This window comes from Pelodiscus sinensis, chromosome 17, assembly GCF_049634645.1.
Source record: "Pelodiscus sinensis isolate JC-2024 chromosome 17, ASM4963464v1, whole genome shotgun sequence".
In the NCBI taxonomy this organism is placed as follows: domain Eukaryota; kingdom Metazoa; phylum Chordata; order Testudines; family Trionychidae; genus Pelodiscus; species Pelodiscus sinensis.
This window is the reverse complement of record NC_134727.1, coordinates 33,620,045-33,641,033: the sequence shown is the minus strand read 5'-3', so window position 1 is coordinate 33,641,033 and position 20,989 is coordinate 33,620,045. Positions and strand designations below refer to the sequence as shown.

Below are 20,989 nucleotides of genomic sequence, written 5' to 3'. Positions count from 1 at the left end.
TTATACTGAAATAAATATATAACAATAGATACAAGAAGTGACATTTAAAAACAATTAAAAGTGGTTTAGAATCTAGTGATTTAAAAGCCAATGTTGTTTCCATTCTAATTCTCCTTTTAGGCATAGCTTACATGCGTATCCTCACATTCTTGCATAGTCTGATTTCCTTTCCATTCTTGCATAGTCTGCAGTTCTTACTTAATGCTGCCCTTAACCTGTATCTTTCCTATGTACTTCCCACAAGAAGGAACCACAGTTGAAATCTACAGGCTCCAGCCCTTAGCTATTGCAAAGTGGGATTACTCTAAAAGAATATATTACAGGAAACATAGTCTCACAGCTTGGTTCCCTCTCCCATCTCCCTGCCTGTATCTGCTTTTTCTGTCAGCATTTTTTGCAGGGTTCTGTCTAATGGGGAGCTTCCAGGAAGAGTACTGATACCAATTCCATGGGCAGACTCTTCAACAGACTAATAATTTCGAAGCTCATTTTTATTCTATTTTTCTTGGTCACAGCTCTTTCGACCACCCCAGAAAATGATCTGCTTGATGTTTACCAGGGGCAGCAAAGCCCCACCTGAAAACATGTATGTGTGGGAGATTGATTTGCCCTCACACTCACACCTTTCTCTTCCCCTCCTTCTCCCCCACACTCATGAGTCCCTGCACACATCCCCTCCAAATCTGTGAACTGAGGTTGTAGTACCAGTCAGGTTTGGCCCAATGCAAAAGTGGTTGGCCCATGACCCAATTGCTACCGGCACTCGGTTCTATGGACTATGACCCTTTAAAGTCCACCCTTTATAATTTAGCCAAGATAGCTATAATTAGTTGATTTATTTCTTTATATCAACCCCTTCAGCCCCCGCCTCCAATAATTTTGTTACTACTTTCTCAGAAAATGCAAGAGACAGCTTACTAAATATTTTTGCCACCCTTGATAGTGTCAAAAAAATGACCAAGGAGTGTAAACAGTTGAGGGTGAAGAGAAAGTAGATGCTGCCAAACTATTGGATTGGGTGATAGACTCTGAAGGAAAGGCAAGCAGTGCAAAAAAATGTACAGTAGGACAATACATAGGAGAAGTGTAGATACCAAACCATTATTGTATGCTCCAATGCAAACTGCAACGTACTGTAAAAAATAGCAGAAGTAGCATTAAAATGTAGCTGTCATTAAGAAGGAAGGTCAGTACAGGATGAAAACCCAGACTAAAGTGTAGACCCTGGAATTTATCTCTGTATAAAAAGGAAAACTTCATATTTCAAATAATATAAGGAGTTGGACCTAAAATAGCATACCAGCTTTTGGCTCAATCCTAATTCCACTGAAGTCAGTAAGAATTTTGCCATTAGCTTCATCAGGAGGACCAAACTACTGATGTTTAAATAAAAAGGCTACAGAACGAATCAGAAAATGTAGCAATCGAGAATTTGACAGAAAACTTCCTTTAGACAAAAAATGTCATCCCACAAGAAATAGAAATACCTCCGGGTACGTCTACATTGCGGCGCTATTTCAGGATACTTCTGGTATCTTGAAATAGCTATTCCGGGTCTTGACAACATGCCTGTTATTTTGAAATATCTTTTGAAATAACGGGTGCGCTATTCCGATGTCCATGTTAATCTTGTTCCACGAGGATTAGGGGACATCTCAGAATAGCAGTTTATTTTGAAATTTGGCGCTGTATAGACTGTGCCAAATTATTAAATAAGCTATTACAACATTAACTTGAAATAAGATTCACAATTTGCGTAGCTCAAATTGCGTAGCTTTTTTCGAATTAAGGGTGCAGTGTACACGCATCCACAGAGAGTAAATTTACTGAAAGAACCATTCAGAACAAAAATCTAGTGAAACCACAGGTAGGCAGGGACTATACTAAAATTTGGGATCACATTTCCTATTGCTGTGCCAGTACCCCACCATCTATGGTATCAATGGCAGAAGTTCTGGGGTATGTTATCGTGGCATCATCAAATTCAGATCAGCGCTGGTGTAGATGACATGGCAGTTGAAATGCTGGTGCCGATGTTTCCAAACTGAAAAAATAAAACTGCAATCTGACCCTGATAAAAAAGAATTCAAAGAAATAAAAAACAGACCAAACATTCTTTTCCTGGTCAGTGATATCTCCACTGTGAGCATTATTTACTTATTGTGTTTTTCAAACAAAGATATATACAGATAATTTGCCATGAATACCAATGTACAAACAAGCCAGTGAAATAGAACATTGTGTGAAACCAAAGATGTGAAACAGGGCAGAAAGCACATACTGAAAAACATAAAACAATTTAACAAGCCCTCAGGACAGTCCTTTCTATGGATTATCTAAGTGCATACACACATTCAGAGTTACAAATATATGTTGTGTTAGCTTCCTCCAATAACATGCTATAAAGTCTAAAATAAAGACCCATGTTAGTCTGGTGAAAGTGTTTACTGTAAGACAGCAGAGATGATTGAAGAAATTAAAACCCATGGCTTGCAAAATCATCAGTGCCATTGAATTCTCCATGTTGAACTGATTCTGAAAAGCTAAATTCTTGTGAGAACTCACCTTCCCCAGGCCTGAACACAGGAATTTCTGTGTGGGAGGGCTGCAAGCAGTGGGAGGGGCTGGTGGCTACCCTGCCCCCGTGACTCATCTGCACCCGTGAGGGAGGGAAGAATCAGCTCCAGCCTTCCCCCGGCTGGTCGGAGCATGGGAGGAGGGAGACTGGGGTAACGCACCACCCCAACCTCACGCTTACTTGGAGAACCATGGTCCGGGGGTGCGTTCGCTCCCTTCACACACACCCTGAATATGAGCCTGTATCAGAAACACGGAAAGAAGGCACCCAAACATGGTTACTTTTCCTGGTTTTGTTAGGTTGTACTGTATGCAAAGGGCATTAGGAGAAAGTGTCCCGAATTAACCTTTCCCTGTGAGGCTGGGTGGGGCCCAATGCCAATCCAAACAAAACAATATTTTTTTCAAGCCCAATGTAATGACTTATTCAGTCAATCTGTTTTATGCCAGCAAAGTGACAGGTCAATCTCGACACCTAAAAGTCCATCATGAGAGGAAAAACCAGGGGGTAGAGTGCCCGGAATGGCCTGAACAGCTACTCTGATTTCCTCCGCCCATCATTTGGAAATGAAGGCACAGTCTGGCCATAACTAACAGTGAGAGATGCCAGCGGATTGTTCACACTTTGGGCTGCAGCCAGTCACAACCTGGCTCAGCTATCCGAGTGTCAGCAGAGTGGAGAAAGCCACTTCCCACCTCATTTTCAGCCTTCAAGCATTTCCACATATGAAACCTCTTGCTTCCATTAGCACCTCGGTACCTCCCCACATCATAGATTAAGCCTTGTCAGTGCAGCCTTTTTAAGCAAACACTGCGGCTTTCACTTCAGCGAGTCCTTCAGGGAGCAGCCGAGTGCCCTTGCCATTTCTCCTGCCATTACAACCGAGTGGTTTCTACCATGTAGGATATTGTCTGGCAAGGTGCGCTCTGTACCTCAAAACACTGGCTCCGCATAGCAACAATGCAAGTGAATTTCAAATTCATTGGTGTCGCAGTTGTGCTGTTGTATGCAAGGGTACGCAATATTGCTATGTGTGATGGGGTGCACAACCCCATGGAATACAGCAGAACAGATTGTGTAGTATCTTGAAATATCTTCCTACTGTATAGTCATGGAAGGGGGGTGGAAAATACTCTCCCTTTCCAAATGAAAACTGCAAATATCAAAGATTCTGTTGATTTATCACCTTTCACCATGCTTTCCTAGGTCATGGGGGGTGTCTAAAACACACCAGGCAAAATCCATTGTCTGGGGAGACTTACTGTTTATTGTGAAATAGAAATTACATACTACATGAAAATAAGGGAAGAAGAACTGAGCGCTTAATGAGTAGTGTAGTTCTGGTTGTGACATGCATGGGTGACATCCAGAAAGTGCCATATGCGCTGAGAGGTTTTAAATAATTCCATAATTTGATTACAAAAGGTTTTTAAGGTTTACACAGGAATTCCACTGCCAGGTCTGCTGGCCAGCAACCTGTGCATGGGGGTAATCTGTGCAGGCCCACCAATGAGGGGGAAATTTTCCCGGGGCTGGTGATTCTAAAGGCAGTGCTTGGAGCTTAGAGCCCTTTAAATCACTGCTGGAGTGCATGCAGGGTGGCATGTTCCAGACAGCACTAAAGGCTGGAGAGGGAGACAGTATGGAATGCTCTGGATGCTGCTGAGGACTGGCTGCCACTGCCCCGTCCACTCAAAGCCTCTTTCCTTCCTGACACCCCCATGAGCATAGAGCCGCCTCCCCCACACCTTGCCTAGAGGCCCAGCATGGCTGTCGGCTCCCCTAAATCTATGCTTAAGAGGTAGTCCAAGCCGCCATTTTTCTGAACTGGATCTTGAATTTTGGTGACGGGGAAGGTTTCAACCTCTAGAGCAGGTGGGGCAATAAAATGGAAGCAGTTCACCAGGGTTACTCCCTGGCGGGATGCCGCTGTATTTACTTGCACCTCCGCAGGTATGGGTGATGGCAGCTCCCATGCGCTGTGGATTGTTGTTCATGGCCAATGGGAGCTGCAGGAAGCAACATGATCGGGACACTGCTTCCCTCAGCTCCCATTGGCTGGGGAGTGGCGATTCGTGGCCAATGGTAGCTGCAATTGTCCATACCTACAGAGGTGCGGGTAAATATAACAGTGCCGGCTGGCGAACCACATCCGCCTGCGAGCCGGTATTTGCCTACACTTGCTAGATCCAGCTCCTTCACACTCAAAACTGAAGAAACCGTTGTTGGGATGAGATGACACCCAAAATGGCATAAATCTAATTAGAATATCTGATTTCCATTGTTCAAGATTGCTGAAGTGTCAGGAGATCAGGTAACCCAGTGGGATTTTTTTTTTCAGTATATCAGCCTTTAAGAGTCATTGCCACTCACCCTGAACTTCTGGGTTACAATCTTAAACTCACCTCAGAACTTAACCCTACTCTCAACACCATCTCTAAGTTGCCATTGTTTCTTTTAATTAGGTTCCAAATATTTGCAGGTTTACACAATCTGTCTTCCAGAACTTAATGGGCAAGTAGCTCATCAGATTTCTCCTCCGAAGAGTTTTTGTCTCATGAATACACCCGTCAAGTAGTTTTCCAGTTTCTCTGTAATTTCTGTGACTTTTGTCACAACAATTATAACCTTGGCCATTGAGGTCCTATTTTGTCTCTTCAACCTAACATATTTCATTTCATTCCCTGTGCTGAAACCTCACTTTAGGCATCTCATTTTGTGATGTTGGCACGACTCCTTATCACAACTTTTTGGGCAGAATTTGGGGGAAATCTTCACACACTGCTGATTTCAGACTTTATGAAATTTGAGGAGCCTAAGTGATCATGAGATGGTCAAGTTCAAGATCCTGACCAAAGGAAGAAAGGAGAGCAGCAAAATACAGACCCTGGACTGCAGAAAGGGTATGTCTACACTGCAACGATATTTCAGGATACCGCAGTATCCCGAAATTTCTATCCCGTGTCTTCACCGCAAGCCCATTATTTTGGGCTCGCTATTCTGACGTCCCTGTAAACCTCATTCTATGAGGAGTAAGAGACATTTCGGAATAGTGCTTTATTTTGAAATTTGTCCCTATGCAGACAACACCAAATGACAAAATAAGCTATTTCAAAATAGCATCGAAATAAGATATGCAATTTGTGTAGCTCAAATTGCGTATCTTATTTCAAGTTATGGTGCAGTGAGGTCACCCATAAGCAGACTTTGATTCCCTCAGGGAACTGATGGTCAGGATCCACTGAGATGCTTACATGACGGGAAAAGGAGTCTAGGAGAGCTGGCTGTATTTAAAAAAAAAACTTATTGAAGGCGCAGGAACAAACCATCCCAATGTGCAGTAAGAAATGCAAATATGGTAGCCAACCAGCTTAGCTTAACAGTGAAATCTCTGGCAAACTTAAACACAAAAAGGAAGCTTACAAGAAGTGGAAACTTGGACAGATGACTAGGAGAATAGTATCAATATATTGCTTGAGCATGTAGGGGTGTAATCAGGAAGGCTAAAGAACAATTGGAATTGCAGCTAGCAAGGGATGTGAAAGGTAACAAGAAAGGTTTCTACAAGCATGTTAGCAATAAGAAGATAGTTGGGGAAGATGTGGACCCTTACTGGATGGGGCAGGTAACCTAGTGACAGATGGTGTGAAAAAAGCTGAAGTACTTGATGCTTTTCATGCTTGATTCACAGACAAAGTCAGCTCCCAGACTGCTGCACAAGGCAGCATAATATGGTGAGGAGATGGACAGCCCACACTGGAGAAAGAACAGATTAAGCATTATTTGGGAAAGGTGGGCATACACAAATCCATGGGGCTGGAGCTAATGCATCCGAGGGTGCTAAGGGAATTGGCTGATGTGATTGCAGTTCCATTGGCCATTATCTTTGAAAACTTGTGGTGATCGGGGGAGATCACCAATGATTGGAAAAAGACAAATGCAGTGCCCATCTTTAAAAAAGGGAAGAAAGACAATCCAGGGAACTACAGACTGGTTAGCCTCACCTCAGTCCCCTGAAAAATCATGCAGGTAATCCTCAAGGAATCCATTTTGAAGCAGTTGGAAAAGAGGAAAGTGATCAGGAGCAGTCAACATGGATTCATTAAGAGCAAGTCATGCCTGACCAACCTGACTGCCTTCTATGATGAGGTAACTGGCTCTGTGGATACAGGGAAGGCAGTGGATGTGATTTCTCTTGACTTTAGCAAAGCTTTTGAGACGGTCTCTCACAATATTCTTTGTGAGTACGGATTGGATACGGTGGATAGAAAGCTGGCTACATCGTTGGGCTCAACGGGTAGTGGTCAACAACTCGATGTCTGGTTGGCAGTTATTATCAAGCCAATGGTCAGTTCTGGGGCCAGTTTTGTTCAGCATCTTTATTAATGACCGAGATGAAGGGATGAATTGCACCCTCAGCAAATTTGTTGATTACACTAACATAGGGGGAGAGGTAGATATGCTGGAGGGTAGGGATAGGGTCCAGAATGACCTAGACAAATTGCAGGATTCGGGCAAAAGAAATCTGATGAGGTTCAACAAGTATGGAAGAATCCCAAGCACTGCTGCAGCTTGGGGACCAACTGGCTAATCAGCGATTTGGCAGAAAAGAAGCTGGGGATGACAGTTGATGTGAAGCTGGATATGAGTCAACAGTGTGCCCTTGTAATCAAGAAGGTTAACAGCATATTGGGGTTCATTAGTAGAGCATTGCCAGAAGATCTAGGGAAGTGATAATTGCCCTTTATCCTGCATTGGTGAGGCCACATCTGGAGTATTGTGTCCAATTCTGGGCCCCCCATTACAAAAAGGACGTGGATACTTTGGAGAGAGTCCAGCAGAGGGTAACAAAAATGATTAGGGAGCTGGAACACATGACTTACAAAGAGAAACTGAGAGATTAGGGCTTATTTAGTTTAGGGAAGAGTGTGGCGGGGGGGGGGGTGATTTGATAGCAGCCTTCAGCTGCCTGAAGGGTAGTTCCGAAGAGGATGGAGAGAGGCTGTTCTCAATAGTGACAGATGACAGAGTGAGGAGCAATGGTCTCAAGTTGCAGTAGGGAAAGTCTAGGTTGGATATTAGGGAAAACTATTTCACTAGAAGGGTTGTGAAGCACTAGAATGGGTTACCTAGGGAGGTGGTGGAATCTCCATCTCTGGAGGTATTTAAGTCCCAGCTTGACAAAGCCCTGGCTGGGATGATTTAGTTGGGATTGGTTCTGCTTTTAGCAGGAGATTGGATTCGATGACTTTCTGAGGCCTTATGGTTCTATAATTTTCAGTCCTATTGATGAACAGAGAGACTTAGGCTGTGTCTACACTTACACTTGGTTGACAACATTTTTGTCATTCCTGGCTGTTTAACAACCCCCCCCCCCCCCCCCGCCACCCACTCCCATAAATGATAGTTTTGCAGCAGCAGGTGCATTTGTGAATTCTGCTTTGTCACTTGCTTGGGGTTTGAAGTATTTTATCTGCAGAAGTGTTGACACAGCTTTGTCACTAAAAGCTGCCTAGTGTAGACATACCTTCAGGCTACTATGGGTAAGATTTTAAAAGATATTCAAAGTGCCTAACCTTGTAAATAGGCACCTTTGGGATTTTCAGACATGTCTATGTGCCTAATTCTCATGAAAAGAAATCACTAGGTGTTAGGTATGTTGGGGCTTTTGAAAATCTCAGTAGCTACCTATTTACATCTTTAAGTTCATAAATAACTTTGGAATCTTACCATTAGTGGCTTTTGAATATGTTATACTTTGTCTTTAATAGGATATATGTTATATAGCTATCATATGTGAGAATTTAACTTTTGTAACTTTGGATGATGGAAGGTGAAGATATTCAGATACAGAACAGCAAGTCCCAAATGAGTTGAAAGGGCAGAAAAGTCATTATTTTTAACTGACAGTTTGATGAAAGCCTGCAAAGCATGTCTGATTTAAACTGTTGGAAAAGACAATGGCTGAACTCTGAAATAATGTTGTACTCTTGTAAGCAGAAACACGTGTGTTAAAGCTTGGTAATATTTTTCAGGGAGGGAGGATATTTCAGTAATACTTAAAGAACATGCTGGGTGAATTTTTTTTTTTAAATCAAATAATCTATATCCATAAATATTCATTACTTCAAGTAATTTATTTCAGCACATACTCTTTTAAGTTTGAGCTAATTCTTAATAATTATGCAGCTAGTAAATACCAGTCTAATACTATACCCCCAGATTTTAGTTAACAACACTCATGTATGCTTTAACTGTGTGGGCTTTTGACTATGCCTCAGTGCGTTTTTTTGGTATCTTTGTTGTTACATTTCAGCAAACTTTGTGTGTACAATTTGAAATCCTACAGATTTATTGGGAAATGTTGTTTGCTGAACTCTGAAGTTTGGTGTCTTTCCAGTGTAACTTTCAACATGTGCTGGATTACATGTGCATAAGAACGGCCATACTGGGTGAGACCAAAGGTCCATCTAGCCCAGAATCCTGTCTTCCAATAGTGGCCAATGCCAGGTGCCCCAGAGGGAATGAACAGAACAGGTAATCATCAAGTGATCCCTGCTCTATCATTCATTCATAAGTTCTGACCAACAGAGGATAGGGACACCATTCCTGCCCATTCTGACTAACAGCCATAGATGGACCTGTCCTCCATGAATTTATCTAGTTCTTTTTGAACCCTGTTAAAGTTCTGGTCTTCACAACATCCTCTGGCAAGGAGTTCCACAGGTTAACTGTGTTGTGCTGTGAAGAAATACTTCCTTTTGTTTGTTTTAAACTTGTTACCTATTAATTTCATTTGGTGACCCTTAGTTCTTGTGCATTTCCCATTATTGATAATGTCTAGTCTTTTCCCATGAATAAAATCTGTATCTTATAATAATGAACAAACCTCCCAAAGTTCAGATTAGATAAAACTGCCAGTTAGGTTACCATGTCTAGGTAAACTTACCATGTTGTTTTGGAGTACTCATTCTCATCATCACCTCTCACCAGCATCTTCTGCATATTGGACAGTCTTTGAAGCAAACAGGGAACTGGTTCCAATCAGAATGGAAAGTTGGCATTGACCAAATGCTGTTTGAATTTACCCCAGATCTAAACGTGAGCCCTAGACACAAAGTTTGCTTCCTGATGTGAACTTTGATTAAGTATGCAGATGTTTCAGTGTTATGATTAGTTGTACTGTGAATCGATTTGCAGTAAGACTTTGTGATAAACATCTTGTGGACATAATGAAAACTAGACTCCTTCAGTCAAGACTTAAGTTTATGTTGTTTGGAGAAACATCTCAGTGCTATAGTGTGTAGGCAGAAGCTGGAATTCAAAAAAGCTTGGGAAGGAACAAAGCAAAACAAATTAGTCTTGCATCCAGTAAAAAGTCTATGGCCTCTCTAAAACCAAGGTTGCTATCAAAGATGCGATTGGATCTATAATACTAAGCTAACTAGTTTCTTGCCAAGCCAACACATCTGTGCTGTGGACTGTTTTTCATTTGGATCATGAGCAGCTAGCTTGAAGTTAATTATATTCACTGTGCTCTCACATAAACTTAGGTAAAACAAAATGCTAACATGCTGTTTACATACAGAATGCTATATTCTTCTGTTTTGCAGTGTACATTGTTTCATAATTCCAGAATGTCCATCATTGCACATATATGCTTGAGCAAAATCAGGGGGACCCACTAGGGCTGCCAGATGGATTCACAAAAAATGCCGAACCCCCACAAAAAAAAGCCAGGAAAAAATTCTGTTCATCAAAAAAGGGGGAGCAGGGCCGAAATGCAGTCGCGGCCCCTTTAATTCATGAGCCACTCCCCCCTCCCCAGTATGTCCCAAGCAGCCTTCCATCGAGTGCCTGAGCTGGGCCTCAGGAAAAACAGAAAATACTGGACATTTTAGATGTCCGGAATTTTCTGAAATTTTTTACCAGACGGAAGGCGCAAATACAGGGCTGTCCAGTGCATTACTGAACACCTAGCCACCCGAGAACCCACAGACTTGCTGGGCCCCACGCAAGGTCTGTGGGCGCGAGAGGCAGCTTCATGCTCCCAGAACGGGTAGGTCCTGGGGGAGGAGGGGATTGGCTCCCTCAGCATCACTCAGAGTGTATCATGTGGTGCTCCAGCAGTGATTTAAAGGGCCAGGCGCTCCAGCCCTGGCCACTGCTGCAGTAGTGGTAGTGGCGGCCAGGAGCCCCGGGCCCATTTTGAGTCGCCAGGCCCCATGGCAATTGACCCCTTAGCCCCCCCGGTTAGCAGGCCTGAGCACAATAGTAGATAGTTCTTTCAAGCAGTGTGGGATGCACCTCTTCACATCTTAGTTTAGAATTTGACTTCCAAGTTGTGTCTAGATTGTGCGCTCTCGTTATTGTTTTTCCTCACACCACAGACTTTCAGGAGGAAGTGTCCTTCACAGGGGAAATGAAAAAGTGTCGTTTTGGTCATTAGACGGGGGGGCTGGGAATCATGATTCATGGGTTGTGCCCACAGACTTGCTGTGTGACCACTGGAAAGAGTCATTCAATCTCACTCTCTCTTGGGTCTCCCTGCCACAAAATGTGTGTAATGCTGCTTGGAGAAAGAGAACGCAATGACAACATGAATGGTGTGGGAGGGGGATTTTTTGTTTGGGGAGGCTCTGGGATCACAAAGGGTTGAATGGCCATGCCCTCCATCATGCTTTCTGCTTAATGTGACAACATTAAAAACAAATATTTGTGTAGTGCAGAGAGAGGCAATGAATGGATTGGCCCCTGGACACTCCATGTCTTCTGCTGGCAACAACCATACAGCTGTAATCCAGATGAAACGCTTGTATCTCAGTGTCCTAAAAAATGCTGTTGCACCCGAGGAAGAGTCTGGATTAGAAGGAAAAACCACCCCACTGCAACTGATCCAGCTCTAACAGTCTTGCCAATGGGGCAAGCAGGGGGCATCAGGACCAATTGTCCTGGAGCCCAGTGATTCAAAAGTGCCCAGGGCTGGACCTATTGGCCATTTAAACCACACAGTATGCTCCAGATGGTGCTAAGGAGGGGACTGAGGGTGCAGTGCAGTTTAGTCAGTGCTGAGGGCTGGCTGCCCGCAGCCCCACCCCTTCTGCCTAAAGCCCCACCCCTCCTGAAAGCATGGAGCCACTACCCCCCACCTTGCCCGGCAATTCTGTTGGCCCCCCTGAGCACTGACCTCTTTAAATCATTATTTCAGGACTACGGTAACTCCGCCAGAGGTTCTGGGTCTATTACAGAATTGGGTAGGTGAGATTATATGGCCCGCGACGTGCAGGAGGTCAGACTAGGTGATCATGATGGTCCCTTCTGACCTTATAGTCTGAGTCTGTCTGGCCGCTCAGGCCCAGTCCCCCTGAGATAATGGGTACAGAAAACTTCAGCAGTGAGTGGATTTTGAGTCTGTGCTTTTCAGTGATCGTAAAGATGTTTGAGTGGACTGGCTGGATCAACAAACTGTGGTTGCTGAAAAGCCAGATGAGCAAGCTGAGTCTTGCCCTGTGCCCTAAAAATGGCTTAGGTGCAGGAACTTTGACATACTATGTAGCTGGTTCAAATCCAGTTTAGGTTGCTTGTAACTGGATCTTGTGGCTACCTGAGGGCTCTTGGAGTCCTACATTATAGATAGGTCTGCACTAAAAGGGAAGGTCAAATTATGATACTCAACTTCAGCTACTTTAATTACTTAGCTGGAGTGGACCTACCTGAATTTGAGTTTTCCATCTGTCCCCACAGTGGGAGGCCAATGGGAGCAAACACACCCATCAGCTTCCCTTACTCCTTGCAGGGGCAGGCGTACTGACTGCCAACAGGAACACCCTCTGAGTTCGATTTAGTGGGTCTTTACTAGACTCATTAAATCGAATTCCGGAATATTGATTATGGCAGAGACGATCTTCTGCGTTGTGAAGATGTGGCAAATGAGTTTGAGGCAGCAGTGGGTTATACAGTTGTGTGACGTTGTATAGACACAGCAAAGGGCATGCTTCAAAGCTTGGTTTGAACTGGCTAACAGCACAATAGTCACATTGTTTAATTACATGACTACCAGTGGGTTCATTGAAATTCCTCTGAAATGAGAAGCAGTGACTTTTAATAAAGCGGGCTGTCCACTGCATAACAAGTATTAATAAAGATACTTCTTACAACTGCATAAATGAATCCACCTGTGACTTTTTCCTCACCGTTGTTGCTTTTATTAAGAGTGGCCCTAATACAGAAACACACTCACCATTTCCTGCCGATCCTGTCAAATTTATCTGCAGATAACTGACCTCAGATAACACTTGCAAAAGTACAGAGCAATTATTATTATTTGAATTGAAAGCCCTGATCAAGATTGGGGCCCCATCATGGCAGGTTCTTTAAAAACCCATTCATGTTTCCCAAAGCTAATCCACACAAAGCATAGCGCATCCCTCACAACTAGGTTTACCACTGTCCAGGTTTTCCCTGACGTGTCCTCTGATCCTCCGGCCGGGCAGATTTTTCAAATTAGAGGAAATGTCCAGAATTTTTGTGAATCAGACCTAGCAAGTCAGAAAAAGCTGGCTCCGTATCCCAATGGGTCCCTCCCTGCATCCACAGCTGCCAGATCCCACTCACCCAAGCCCTGGCTCCCAGGACTGGGGAGGGAGAGAGGCAGGGAGGCACTGACAGATGGCTGGTGCTGCATCCCGAGGCCTGTGGCAGGATGCAACAATGCCCTCACCTCAAGAGTGAGGCTCTATCATGCTCTCAGCACATGTACAGTCCTCAGCACCTCCCAGATACTCTCCTCCCACGCCTCTTCCAGCACCCTCCAGATACGCCCTTCTATTCCCTCCAGTTGTATCCCCCTCCAGCAATATCCTCTTTCTGGGAACCCGAAAGATGCTAATCAGAACAACTGCACAGCTTTGTTTGCATTGTACTTGGTTACAGAGCTGGGTTCAAACTTGCTTGGGCAAACCAGAAGAATGTGTGTGGTTGGGTGCGGGGGGGAGGAAAGAAATTCTGATGCAAAAGTAACCACAGCGAATATATCTCATGGAAAGCACCTACTTATGTCAGCCTAACTTTCAAGAGGAACATTCTTTATCCCCAGTACCCAACATAAGGCTTGCATTTAGATAGCACAACATTGATTTTAATTAAAGCATCATGACAATAAACCGTAGAATTAAATTACACAGGGAGAAATGGTCTGTGATCTCCAGTAGTTTAGTCAACTCCCCCACCCCAGATGCCTTGCCAAACCTTGAACTCTTTTTAGATTCCCCCAGCCCTACCAGTCACCTGCTGTAAATGCTGAATCACCATGTGACATCTCGAGATTTAATGCCAAATCTGCTCTTCCCAGAGTGCCAGAGCTGCAGTTCTGAGAGCTCCAGTTTCCTGTGCACCAGCATAACATTAGAATCTGACCCTCACTGCTTTGAGGACAAACACAGAGCTCCGTTCTGAGATCTCTTAAATGGTATAAAGCAGGCTATAAACTAAAGAAACGAGTTACACTGCTGAATAATTAGGATGAAATCAGAATCAGGGCTACACTAATTACTTTAGACACATCTTTTGTTTTGTACACTGAAGTAAATAGATCTGCTTTTCATGTAGAAATGCTATGTTTGAGGAAAGAAACCAACCAAATGGTTCTTCTGCTAATTTTCTGTAATACTCATACAGATTTGAGCACATCCATTTCAGAGCTCAGTCACTTGGATCTCCATTCTTTACAAGCACATGGAAGCAAACAGATGCCATTCACATCACACATTTGAAATGCGTGTGAATCTATTTCAGAGCATTGTCATATGCTTTCCCCTCCATGTTAAATAACCAGGGAAATGCAATGCAAAGAAATTATTAATAGTAGAGCTACTCAGGAAATTTCTGTCAGAATATTTTCCCATTGAAATATGCCATTTTGTCAGAATAAAAACTTTCCATGGGAATGTGTCAGTTTGGATGAAATTTTGTTAAAAAAATGCACTGTAAACTTATCAGAATGGAGCGATTTCATATTTTTGTTGGGAAATAACTTATTGTTTTGAAATGTACTTGATATTCTATTTTAAATTGTTACATAATATAACATTAAAAGAATCAAACTCTGACCCACAATCTATTTCCTAGAGTGGCATAACAGCATTCCTTGGTCCAGCTCCAGTTTTGCCCCGCGATAGAGAGAGCAGGTCCATCTCCCACCGGAGTATTACATTGCAGTTGGATCAGTCCCTAGGTGTGAAATTAAGATCCAGGGCTTTGATTTGGTCCTGTGTCTGAGAGAAAACCCACTACAAATTATACTCCATAGCAGGGCCGGCCCACAGCATTTTGGCACCTGAGGCAGGGAGCTCAAATGACGCCCCCATGTCCCCTCGCTTGGGCCAAAACTTTGAAAGGTCTCAATTCTCTGACACTAGTGGCGCCTCCTCCCCACCCACCCCCAGTCTGGCACCTGAGATGGCCACCTCAGTTTACCTCACGGTAAGGCCAGCCCTGCTCCACAGATGCCAAGGAACCTTTGTAATGTTTATGTTTTTCGATTCATTAGCAAAAATGTGTTTGTTAAATGTCACTTGGGTGAACTGTATAACAATGTTTCAAAGGCATTCTGTCAACATTTCCCTGCCAAGTTTTAATTCAGCGAGTAGTAGTGATATAGTTGCTGTTTGGCTTCACTATTGTTAAAAGAGGCTGAGGTTAAGCGCCAAAGGCTAATGGGAAAGGAGCATGTAACAATTGGGGTTTTGCCTCAGGAATTAATAAAGCACTTAGTTTCATGTCACACTTCTGTCCTACGCATAGATTTCATTCAGTTTTTAGTTTAGGTAATATTTACATTACTGCAAATTTGAGCTTATTATCCAAGAGGTGTATATTCTTATCCCAATGCACAAAGAATCAGGCAAATTAGTATCCCTGCATCAAAATGCAAATAGCCTTAAGTGTGTGGGGGCATCTAGTAAAGAACACAATGAAATGTCCTTTTCAGTACAAAACTTTCCTTTAAACATGTAATTTGTTTTATACAAAAGTGTATACAGGTTGAACCTCTCTAGTCCAGAACTCTCAGGTCTGGAAACATCCATCATCCAGAATGGTTTTAGTGAGCCACATATCCACTTTTCATGAGTGTGGCCAAGTTTCCCACAGTCCCATAAAGTTTGTTTACAGCCACCAGTCCTAGTGCTCAGTGTTCTGTGATGTTAGTTAGCTCTAATTTACCCCTAAATGTGCTCTAACTGCCCCGTAAGCAGTAGTAGTGTTGGTAATGCTGCTAGACAATACCGACCTCCCATGGTCCAGAAAATTCTCTGGTTCAGAACTGGTTGGGTCCCAAGGGTGCCACACGAGAGAGGTTCAATCTGTATTTGTAAATCAGCCTTTGCAAAAGTTCCTGAAAGGAAGGCTTAAGATATTTCAAATACAGGAACCTAAAGTTAGGGTTCTAAATTCACATTTAGATACCGAAAAAAATGACCTAATTTGGGAACTACAGGGTTCTCAGTATGTTTGAAAATCAAACTTCTTTTAGGTGTCCAGTGTGAATTTAGAGGCAAATTTAGGCTCATATTTTTTAAAAACTAGGCCAAATGTATTAAAATATATGTTCAAATAACGGTTAAAGCCTTTTTTTTGTAAAACAGTACAATAATTCACTGTTAGTATTTTTACAAAGAGATCAAAAATGAGTTATATTTTGATATTGCCCCTTTGGGACAAAGGTATATTGAAAACACAGAAGTGTATTATCTTGTTTTTAATAAACAACTCTCCAGAAACTTAATAACTTATACCAGTGAATATGTTTCTTATGTCAGAAACAAACCATAAATATGAGCAATTATTTATATCCCACTTACAAAATAGTCAATTTTTGGCCCATCCTTTACAACGGGTGCTAATGATCAGGAGGGAAGATAGTTTGGAATCCTTGCAGATATTTATTTATCTATTTATTCTAATTTGTGAAGCAAAACAATCAAATGTATTTATAAGACCTTAAGTTGGCCTTTTTCATTCCCTCATCATAGATTACCCCAATCAGCCCTTTTAACAGGTAATCTTTTGTCCAGTTTGGTTATAGTAGCATTTCTTCTGTACTCCTTGAATTTCTGTAATTTCATTCTCCATTATAATATTCATGGTTCTATTTTCAGTGCAGTTAAAATAGTTTGCATCTATGATTATATATGTATAATACAACCCCCACCCTGTTTTCCATATTGGTATTTTATAGATTTTGCTATGCTTGTATCATTTGAAATTAATCAATTTTGACACAATAAAACCAACCAGTTTGACGGACTATTTTATAAAGATATTTTAACAGTTTAGTGCCTGGTTCAGGGAGGCATTTTATGCACCTGTGTAAGTATGATTCACTTTCAGTGGTTTCCTGAATAATGATGGTTCCTGATTTGATGCTTATTATGGAGCTTTTCCGGGAGAGCCCTGTAGTGCATGGAGAAAAAGGTCTCTCTGAGGTAGTGAGAGAATGCCTCTTTTTTACAAATGAGTGTGGTTGCTCTGTATTTTAACAACAAAGGTTGTTTTTTCATTGCTACTGTGATAGCTTATTGACAGGATCATTATTAAAAATATCTACACTCTTTTGCAGGTTAATGAAATCTACCATGACGAGTCCTTAGGTGCCCACATTAATGTTGTTTTGGTGAGGATAATCATGTTGAGCTATGGAAAAGTAAGTAAAAGCTAATTTTAGTAATGGATTAAGATGTTTTCAGGATTCTTTTAATGAACTGTGTAATTTATTTGTGATATACACTGCTGTGTTGTAATTTATTCATTGCCCGTGTGTCTATTAATATAGCATTAATGTATAACATGGATTCTACATCAACACTTGTTTGTTTGTTAGGTGAAATGAAGTGCATTGTGGGCTCCATCCTGTTGAGCATGATGGCTCTGATCCAGTAAATCTCTTAAGTTTATGCTTACCTAAAGATGTACTATGCATGCTTTAAGTTAAGCATTTTCTTTGCTGGATTGGAACCAGAGTGCCTTGTGCTTTACAGAATCAAATCAAAATTAAGAGTGTACCATTTTTTTAAACCATTCTGATGCTGTTTCTGTGGGATGGGACAGTTTATAGACAGAACTGTAAAGAACATGGACACTGTGAGTGGTTTTGAAAGTGGGATTGCTTTAAAGCCTATTTAGAACTTTTACCTCAGTTTTGCTTGAGCAACTTATAATTCCATGGAAACTGGAGGAGAGTTATAAGAGCATTTGCAACATTCATTGAATGAGGACAGGACCTGCTAATACCTCTTAGGTACAGAAGCATCTGCAACTATTCAAGTGAAAATATTTTTATGAACTAGTTTGCCTTTTTGTGACTACAGTTACTGTCATTGAACATTTGTGAACTGTACCTGATTTGCAGGAACAGCTCAGTATTTAAACATGCAAGTGGCCTCCATAAACAATAGTCAGTTCAGCTGGGAGTAGCTCCAACAAGTCAATAGACTTACACTGCGTTACAGCAGCTCAGTGGTTTTCAAACTTTTTTCTCGTGACTCAGTTGAAGAAAATGGTTGATGCCCACAACCTAACCTAATTTAACTAGAGTGTGGGCTCTGGGTTAGGGCTGATGATGAGAATTTTGGGGTGTCAGAGGGGGCTCTGGCTTTGTGCAGGGGCTAGGCTGGATCAGAAGGGACTTATCTCCTGGTTAGTGGTGAAGTGGGGGTGCTAAGGCAGTTCCTGCCTTTCCTGGCACCACAGACCACACTGCCCCCAGAAGCAGCCAGCAGCAGGTTCCCAGCCAATGGGAGCGCGGAGCTAGTGTTCAGAGCAGGGGCAGTGCACGGAGCCCTGTGCGCTCTCTCCACCCCCACCTAGGTACCCAGCCTGCTGCCAGCTGCTTCTAGAACACAGCGCAGTTTGCATTGCCAGAACAGGCAGGTAGCTGCCTTAGCACCCTGCTGGTCACCTGATCCCCCTGCAGCAACAGAGACCCAGTGCCTGACATTCCACTACCCAGCGCTGGATTGCAACTCCTAGCTGAAGATTTGATATGGCACCAGCTCTTTGCTCAGTATCAGTGTGTTGCGCTTTGGAGATGTAACCCCCTTTTTCCTCCCTGGGTTATTTGGGAGCAGGTCACACTCACAGGTGTGCCTGATGTTTTTAGCATAAAAGGAGATCCTGAGTACTCCAGTGGTGATGTTGTTTCATTGGGGATTCCCTGTCTACCCCCTTGCTGCAGTCCCTTGCTCCTAAAGAATATACAGTGGCGGTGCCTCCACCTGGCTGGCCCTGTACACACTTATGGTGTGCTTTGGGAGTCTCCAGAAAATAAAATGATTCCAGTTATAACCCGGAACTAACTCCAAGACAACAATGATAAATAAGATATACCCAGGAATGGCCCGAGGCCGGCTGCAGCAGCTGGTGCCCCAGGTGGAATGCACGATCAGCGCCCCCGCCTGCAGAGCCATCAATGGACTGATGTCATTGGCGGGCACCCCGAGCGGCGGCGCCGTAGGCGGCAGCTGAGTCCGCCTATAGCCATGGGCCGCCCCTGGATATATCTAATCGATTAAATTAGAATTAGCACATCTTTATTTAACAACTTAAAGAAACCAGGTTTAACAGATTAAAAGTGAACAAAATCAATTAAAAATACACAGAAAGAAAGGAAACTTATCTATCTGACATTTGCATTGCCACCACTTATCCCACCCCAGAGTGTGTACTCCTCTGCAGTCAGAGTCCCAGACACTTGCTTGCGTGGGCATGCTTGAAGGTCTGCAGGTGGAGTGGAGATAGCACGGGTCAGGTTCTGTGTGTGTTAGTTCAAGCTGAGCAGCCAGCTGCAAAATCCCTCTGCTACTGGTGAAGGCCCCACCAAATGCCAGCAGCTCTGGTTCCCTGGGCAGATCACTTTGGCTCTCATTAGATCCAGAGTCAGTTTATCTTTTGTGCTCCGTCCCAGGCAGCACTTTTCCAAACAGACCAGTTACTCACAGTCACATCCTATTCAGGTTTATGTAAGATCTTCCCAGCAACAGTCACAGCCAGGATCTCTCCCCTCCAGAGACAATCAACAGCAGCCTCCAAAGCTACCTGCTAGATCCAAGCCCCAGAAGTAACAGTAACAGGCTCTAGCTGCAACACAATAGCTCCTGGCCTGGAAAAGGCTTCACACTAGCAGCCTGGCTCCTCTCCCAAAAAATGGAGCCTAGCCTAACCCTGTGTCTGCATAGCCTGGAAGAGGCTCCCCCCGCTCTTTTCCCCCAGGCTCATGGGAGTTGTAGTCTCTAGGGCTAGATTATAGCACAAAGGATCCTCCCAGTAAAAGTCAGAGGACTGTGTTAGAACTAAGGGGATGTGCACACATTGAAACAATCCAAGAGTCAAATGCCATGTTTGGCTTCACTGTGTGAAAATGTCACCACAGAATCTTGTTTGAGTAACGTGTTGGTTTAGAACCTTTGCGCTGGATACCTTGTTGGCTACATTCCAAGCAGTTTGGTATCTATCTCATCAGCCTGATAAATAACCATAAGAATTACACTGGGGTTCAGTACTGGAGAGACATGGGTGAGTGACGCATTTGTTTTCCTTTGAGCTTGTGACCCAGCTGTGGGTTATTGCAAGTACCCCCCCCCCCCCCCCCAACAACAACCTTTCACTGTATTATTTTTAAGAGGATTATTTTATGTTATACAATATGCCATCATTTGGTGAGGGTAACCCAGACAATATTGTAGGTTGCATAGCAACCAGCTCTCCAATGGCTGTTTTCTAAAGGCATCACGGTCACAGAACTGCACTCATTGTCAGTATTTTCCCAGCAATAAAATAAACCCAGCTGCAATAAGTTTCGGGTCCTTGAAATTTCAGTAATTAGATGAAAATAAACAAGTACAGAAGGGATACAAGAAGTTGTTCCTCAGTATTCTTTGTGGTAATATGTTGCAGCTATCTAATGAATTGAAATCAAAACATCTGAGAGAATTGAATTAAAATTGCCCATTTTTTCAGGCACAAATTATTGCTTCTTCACTTAAGCCACCATAAGAAAATTGATATATTTTCATATGGAATAAGGCTAGACTGTAACCTTTCAATCTGTCTTGAGTAAAGAGCAGAGTCAAAATTCATTGACTTTCTGGGTCCCCTCTTGTTTACATCAGTAGCAGATTTCTGTCCCCTCTTCTGCATAAACACAACTACACCAGCAGACATGTTGGGGGCACGTGGTGTCAAAGCTCCACCCAGGCCTACTTTTGCACCATCCCTGTGAGTGGGACGGGGTATTGGCTCTCCCGAGCCTGTTTTCTGCACTTTACCATGAAACATTTAGTCCACACAAAAGACACTTTGGCTGCATCTAGACTGGCAAGTTTTTCCGTAAAAGCAGCTGCTTTTGCGGAAAAACTT

The 20,989-nt window shown here is 43.0% G+C and overlaps 1 protein-coding gene across 1 annotated transcript in view; it reads left to right on the top strand.

Moving 5' to 3' along the window:
* The window catches only part of ADAMTS2 (ADAM metallopeptidase with thrombospondin type 1 motif 2), a 304,400-nt gene that overhangs the window by 205,865 nt on the left and 77,546 nt on the right, over positions 1–20,989 (top strand). The window contains exon 5 of the mRNA XM_075900502.1: positions 17,196–17,279. Coding sequence (XP_075756617.1) covers positions 17,196–17,279 — 84 coding nt within the window. The remainder of the gene's footprint in view (positions 1–17,195; positions 17,280–20,989) is intronic.